Source organism: Macrobrachium nipponense, chromosome 31 (genome assembly GCF_015104395.2).
Source record: "Macrobrachium nipponense isolate FS-2020 chromosome 31, ASM1510439v2, whole genome shotgun sequence".
In the NCBI taxonomy this organism is placed as follows: domain Eukaryota; kingdom Metazoa; phylum Arthropoda; class Malacostraca; order Decapoda; family Palaemonidae; genus Macrobrachium; species Macrobrachium nipponense.
In genome coordinates this window covers 62162297-62169796 of record NC_061093.1, presented here as the reverse complement: position 1 = coordinate 62169796, position 7500 = coordinate 62162297, and the positions used below count along the sequence as shown (strand labels likewise).

The window sequence follows — 7500 nt, the reverse complement described above, 5'->3', positions numbered from 1 at the left end:
TCATATCCATCCATCAGCTTGCTCTCCCTCTTTGTATAAAATGTTTGGTTTTTCTCAGTCTTACTTATAAACATTCCCTCTTGGAAACCACCACATTCCTAACAAGCAACCGCCAATTATAGCACATTTCCATAATGGTCATTCCTCTCTTACTTCACGCTCACCATACCTACGAACTACACCATAACATCGTTTTTCTGTCCTCTGAATACTTCTAAGCTTAGACGTAAACTCTCGGACACATTATCTGTTATTCTTTCTACAGCCAAGCTCAATTTTGACCAAAGAGTCAGTAGACTAAAATATCTGTTTTCTTTACCAAATGTCCACTTTGACCTCTTGACGCAGCAAGCAATTGCAAACTCTTCTAGACACAATCATTCTTTGTCTTTCCGAATATTGCAAACCCTGGCCTTTTACGCATTGACTTCTGGACGCAACTCTTCCAGAGTGTGCAATATTCTTCCCGAATATTGCATACCATGGCCTTATACTGCCGTGCCAGTACTACATGAAATTTAGCTTTTAATGCAAAAGAAATGTAAAAATCTGGCAAAAATAGGATACTCTTTTGAGGCAGTACGCTGAGCCAGATAATATGGATTCAATATTGTGTCAAAATAATTTCTTTACTGTTCTTTGGATTTCCACAGTCTTCCAAACTTGGATCTGACGATTATAGAAAATAAGTGATTACCTTTGAAACATTTTGTCGCATAAATATCGTTCAATTTGCGTTTATTCAAAGAAAAAGTAATAGAAAATATAGGAACATCCGTTACTAATCGGTCTGCTAAAAGCCTGAAGCTAAGACAAAATTGTTGGTAATAATAATAATAATAATAATAATAATAATAAGTTTTATTGAGAGATATTGCTGCATCAGCTGCAGTTAACTTGTAAATAGTCTTCTCTATTTTTCTCGCCAGTTGTAATAGCAGAGAGAAAGCAATTATTAGAAAAATAGAGAAGACTATTTACAAGGTAAATACAGCTGATACAGCAATATCTTTCAATAAAACTTGTTTGAAAGAGGGTCTCCTTCCAAAATATTAATAATAATAATAATAATAATAATAATAATAATAATAATAATAATAATAATAATATAATAATGTTGCTTCAGCTGCGTTAATTTTATAAAGGACTTTCACAAGTCTCCTTTTGAAAATTATGTATCATTATATGATCAACGAGAAATCTTAATTGCTATAAAGCACTTTTTTTTTCTAGAAATATCATCGATATATGGTCATATTCATCTGGATGTTATTATTATTATTATTATTATTATTATTATTATTATTATTATTATTATTATTATTATTATTATTACTAAAGTCATAATGATGTTTAATTGACTGAAGAAGAACCTAGCGCAAGGTTCGAAAGCTTTTAATATTCATGCTATGTTATTGTGGACCAGCAACCATCATTATTATTATTATTATTATTATTATTATTATTATTATTATTATTATTATTATTATTATTGCTGTTGTTGTTGTTGTTGTGAAGTAGACCTTCTTTTAATCAACTTATAATTGAAAATACAGGACTTTTCTTAAGTCTCCTAATTGTGGATTTTTCAGCATTGCTTAGATTGGCAAGACATGTGCCAATGGAGGACATGCCAAAAACGGTGGACTCAATCATCATTGTCCCTTGAATCCAACGTTTTTAACAAGTCCTCCTCCATTGGCACATTGCTTGCCAGTCTAAGCAATACTGAAAAAACCACAATAAGGAGACTTAAGAAAAGTCCTGTATAAAATTAACGCAGATAAATCAGCCAATAATTTCAACAAAAGTTGTTTAAAAGAAGGACTGCTTAACAACAACAACAACAACAACAACAACAACAATAATAATAATAATAATAATAATAATAATAATAATAATAATAATAATAATAATAATAATAATAATGGTTGCAGGTCCACAATAACATAGCATGAGTTTATAGTCTTCAATGAATATTAAAAGCTTTCGAACGTTGCGCTAGGTTCATCTTCAGTCAACTGAACATCATTTTGACTTTAATAATAATAATAATAATAATAATAATAATAATAATAATAATAATAATAATAATAATAATAATAATAATAATATCCAGATGAATATGACCATATATCGATGATATTTCTAAAAAAATTATTTACAGCAATTAAGATTTCTCGTTGATCATATAATGATACATAATTTTCATTGCATTGATGATCCCCACCTGTAGACAGGGGAATAATATGGAAGAAAAAAGTCGTTATCACACGAAAGCATCTACCCATACTTATACGTCCTCACCTGTCACACTTGTGACGAAACAGAATGAATGAGGGAACGGAGGAAAGCTGAAGTCCAATCTTGTAAAGAAGGAAACTACAGGAATTACAGATTCGATCAGTAATATAAAAATTCAAACAATGAATTTTCCAGAGGTGGACTGAACGGTTCTCTCAGAAACACGTTAAGTCTTAACTCTGGAATTTCTTATGTCTGAGAAATAAATAAACAAAGTGCACTAAAGCAGTGATCGTCATCCATCTTGAGTTATTTTTCGAGAAATTTTTTCAGTGTCCAGAAATTTCGACCAAAGTTTCTCTCTCTCTCTCTCTCTCTCTCTCTCTCTCTCTCTCTCTCTCTCTCTCTCTGTGGTTTGCTATTCCAACTCCATTGTACACAAAAGCAAATGATCGTTATCCATCTTCAGTCATTTTTCGAAAACTTTTTTCATTGTGTCCCAAAATTTCGACCAAAGTTTACTTCCTCTCTCTCTCTCTCTCTCTCTCTCTCTCTCTCTCTCTCTCTCTCTCTCTCTCTCTCTCTCTCTCTGTGTGTGTGGGTGTTTTGTTATTCCTACCCCATTGTACGCCCAACAAAGGAACACTTGCTTCTCTCAGGTGTATCTGCAGGTGTTGGAAAAAGAACAATATGCGAACATCGACCCACAACTGAACCCCCAACCACGGAAAGGGGGGGAGGGGGGGATTGAAGTGATAGAAAAACTTTTTACTCATTTTCCTCGCCTTTTATCAAACCTTTCCTCTTGAGAAGGGCATTGGACAATATATTCTACATATACCAGGTACCATCAAGCGTCTGTATGTATATTCTGATAATCTAAGAGTCTCCTAAAGAAAAGACGTAATCAAGTGCTTCCTGTTAAATTCAGTTGGCCACGTTTCAGCTACCGCGTTGGATATTGTGAGTTTGGGGGAGAGGTTGGGGTGGGGGGGGTGGGGGATTTTGGGACAACCGGAGAGATTTGGAGATGAATACGTGAAAGGGGTGAACTGGGGGGGTGGGGGGGTATGTTCCAGCATGTCGGCTGCTGGCTATGTATAGCGGGGAAGCGCTTGCTGACGATCACTCTGAGCCTAACAGCAGAACAAATCTGTTTGGTGCCCAATCAGCGCTTTCTCGTCCTTTCGTTCAACTCTTATAACAAACCAGCAAGATGAGGTGAGTAAACAGCCACACAGACAGAATGTGGCTTTGTGAGACATTGTGAAATCCCGAGGCATGTGCTACGTCGAGATACTTGGGCCTTATATCTCTTTGCCTTTAACTTTATCTCCCGTGATTCTTACGTCAAGATACTTGGTGTTCTCTTTGATTTCAAAGTATTGGTTGGGCCTTATATTTCTTTGCCTTAAACAGTATTTCCCGTGATTCCTCCGTAAAGATACCTGGCGTTCTCTTGGATTTCTAAGTATTGGTTGGGCCTTATATTTCCTTGGCTTAAACTGTATTTCCCGTGATTCTTCCCGATAGTTTACAGAGACCAGAAATAATATTTTAACTCGGCCCCTTAACAAGCTCGTCAGATGTACCTTTGCAACGGTCTTATCCTGTTTTTTTTTTTTTTTTTTAAGATCGTTTTTTTTTACGATTGTCTTGTGACAAGCTCCAATAACAAATCCTATAACGAATTGAATAACAAGGAAGAGATTGGGTATCACTGAAAGTTATACGCGAAGTTTGCATTTATACACACATTCTTAGTTTAGTAGTTTTGTTCAAGTCTTTTTTTCGTTTATTCTCTTCATCCTCCACGTTATAATTGATATCACGATCACTAATGACAACGATCCAATCAGGTTAAGTAAAAGTTACTTGTTTACGTAGGTCTTTCTGATCTCGTAATCCTTAATCATAACCTGAAGTCGTATCTCCCGTTTGTTAAATTTTACACTCAAGTAAACACAAATCAGAGTCAGATTCCACTTCTGAGAATTCAATCAGTCGATCTATTTCGATTTCATCTCTCTAAGGTATACTATTCAAAGCTTCCATTCGTGTATTTATAGGTAGAAAAGAATCACAAGTCATAGCTTTTTCTTCTGTTCTTAATTCAAATCTAGTATCGTTTGTTCTTCATTATTGTTAGGAAATTACTAATCGAACATAATTCATATACTATATTTTATGCTCTGATTTGACTTTAGTTTAATTACTTATTTGTCCATTTTCATATCGTGAAAGTTGTATGATACTCATATGGCGAATATTTTCACATCAAATAGGCTTCGTACATTTTACCAAATTTGAAAGTTGTGGGGGGGGATGGGATGGTTAAAGATCCACAAATAACGTGGTATAGCCTCTCACCCTGAAGTAAACCAGTGGGCTGAGAACCGCTTATGCTATCTCTGGAAGGAGAATCATTTCAAAAGAGAAAATCATTTTTTTTTTTCTTGATAGAACACAAAGACTTGAATCGAAGCTCTCTTCCTCCAAATGAAAAATTAAATTATACCTTCCGAACTCCTTTGAGTATTAGACTTTCGTCATGAAATTTCTCACAGAAGAGGATCTTTATAAATTGTCTTGTGGATGACAACATGGCATCAGTTTTACTTGAATTGAAATTTCTCGAGTATCACTCAATTTAAGCTCACTTTTCTCAAAACATTTTTATGTCGAAATTATCATTTTCAGCTGCGTGCAGTTTTCAGAAAAATACTCAAGAAATCAAAAGACGGTTTTTCTATCATGAACTCTTCATGCAATCATATAAATACTTCAGGACATAACAAAATCGGGTAAAAAACAAAAAAATTCAAGTGAATGTATCATGAGAATGTTTAATATTTTCAGGAACATTTTACCGTTCTGTTTACGAGAAAAATGGCAAGGTCTCAAGTTGTAAATATAACACGGGTGTCACCCAGTATCCAAAAAAAGCTCTGGATGAAAACCTAACGCATTTAGAACACTGACTGCCCTGGTGGAAATAATATCCACATATAACTGATCAAAATCTGTCTCAGCTTCCTTACCTGAACTTGCTGTGATTTTCAAAAATGACAGATGCTGATTTTTGTTTAAACTCTACATACATTTGACATTAATATATACTAATGTGTTGTTAATTCCGCAATATTGTGAAGTAATACAGAAATGACAGACATTATAAAATATATGGTTATCACCTTGAGCATTTTTAATACAATCAGAATATATGTACATGCATCACAATTTATATCTATATATATATATATATATATATATATATATATATATATATATATATATATATATATACATATATTCCTGTGACAGACGTTTCCAAGTGTTCATTTCCATATATGTATATAAGTGTATATATATATATATATATATATATATATATATATATATATATATATATATATATATATATATGTGTGTATATATATACTATATATACATATATATATATATATATATATATATATATATATATATATATATATGTGTGTGTGTGTGTGTGTCTGTATGTGTATGTATATATGTATGTCTGTGTGTATTCTTTCCATTTTTGTTGCTGCATTCTTTTGTTTATCCAATTTCATAGCTTTTACATCACTGACCCTTTAATTTTCTTGCATGATCACGATCTCCAATTGTTCCATCCCACAGGATCACCCTGATCACCGTCCTTCTCTTCGCCCTTCTTGGCATCTCCTCAGCCTGGTTGTGGTCCAACAACAAGGACGCTGCCCCAGCCAAGGCCAATCACGCCGTCCACAAGAGGTAGGCAAGGTCTATAGACCTTCGGCAGAAGTGTCTTCATGTTCTTCATCTTCTCCACGTCCGCCTTTCTTCCGCGATGTCATATGGGGGGAAACAAAGGTCGTTTTCTATATTCCAAGGGTTCCTTTTAAAATCCACGGGGACAGTAGTGTTACCATCAGATGAACTCTTTTCACCTCACCATAATCAACAAATGATTCCTTTCAGAAGTTATGAAAGTCGTAGTACAATTCCTTTTTCACCTCACCATAATCAACAAATGATTCCTTTCAGAAGTTATGAAAGTCGTAGTACAATTCCTCTTTCACCTCACCACCATCACAATCAAGGTCTACGGAATATAGTACTCTCTAGACCTTGATCACAATAGACCAAAAATTTCGGCGAATGGGTCTGCCCACTATCTTTGGCGTTAAACTTGAGTTCATTTACCCTGCCTGTGCTTCTTTTGGGCTACAGAATATTGCTCAGATCATCGTTTTTCCCCAAAAACATTTTTATAACTTTCTAATACTGATGTGTAAAATACTCGAGCGTTTGTCCTAGAGATCTTTACCTTTCCTTTGTAATTATACTCAGAACGTCCATGCGAATATTTTAATGAACAGAAAACTTTCTTTACTCAAAGTCCTTGAAGTTGAATATATATTCCGTAAATTATGGCAATATGGGCAATAACTTGCTGCCCAAGAAACCACTCATTTCGCTATTCAACCTAGAAAGTGATCTAGAATAGCAATGATAATCTGCCAAATTGAAATGATGGACTTCTCAGGCCATCCTGGAAAACACAGTCTGGCGAGTTTCTTTGTTTATTATTATTATTATTATTATTATTATTATTATTATTATTATTATTATTATTATTATTATTATTATTTTGACGACTCTCATCTGTTTGATATGATGTGATAGATGTCCAGTATTTTTACATATTTGTGTATAATGAAGGTTTTATCTATCTATGTGCGTTTCCCTTTCGTGCATTTGAACGAAACCAAAAACATTCTAACTTCCTCTCTTCAGGCAAGTAGACAATGTCACTGATGGTGAAGGAGCTGACGATGGCCCAGAAGATGACGCAGATGATGAGGATGAGGACGATGATGAGGATATGGATGATGATGATGAGGACGAGGAAGATGATGGAGATGAAGACCATAAGGAAGTTCCCACCACAAAGAAGTGAAGAGGCGAATGACCTAAACTAAGAAGAGCCAAAAAAAATGGCGATAGGCATAAGAATGAAGTACTGAAACAATAATCCATTTCAGTCCAATCATCTGTAGAATAGTCTCATTTAATATAAGGAAGAATAAATTATCATTATAAAGTTATTCGTCTTCCAGATGTTCCAATGTATTCTTATTTATTAGCATCATAGAATTCAATAAAATATATTTTCTCTCTCTGCGCTGCCCGTCTCTTATTCCACCTTCGTATTTATAACTATGTAGTAATGAGAAAAATTATATCCAT

At 34.1% G+C, this 7500-nt stretch overlaps 2 protein-coding genes across 2 annotated transcripts in view; one reads left to right on the top strand and one right to left on the bottom strand.

Annotated features, from left to right (window-relative positions):
• The window catches only part of LOC135207051 (cubilin-like), a 252388-nt gene that overhangs the window by 146627 nt on the left and 98261 nt on the right, over positions 1 to 7500 (bottom strand). The window lies entirely within an intron of this gene.
• LOC135207048 (uncharacterized) lies at positions 3308 to 7437 on the top strand. The gene is made up of 3 exons (XM_064238680.1): positions 3308 to 3465; positions 5908 to 6021; positions 7048 to 7437. Exons 1-3 carry the CDS (start codon positions 3461 to 3463, stop codon positions 7208 to 7210), a joined length of 282 nt encoding a protein of 93 aa, XP_064094750.1. The 5' UTR covers positions 3308 to 3460; the 3' UTR covers positions 7211 to 7437.

What these genes read in the sequence shown, in the direction of transcription:
- LOC135207048 (XM_064238680.1), top strand. An exon ending in AATCACGCCGTCCACAAGAG is followed by an intron (nt 6,022 to 7,047) that starts GTAGGCAAGGTC and finishes TCCTCTCTTCAG; the next exon opens with GCAAGTAGACAATGTCACTG.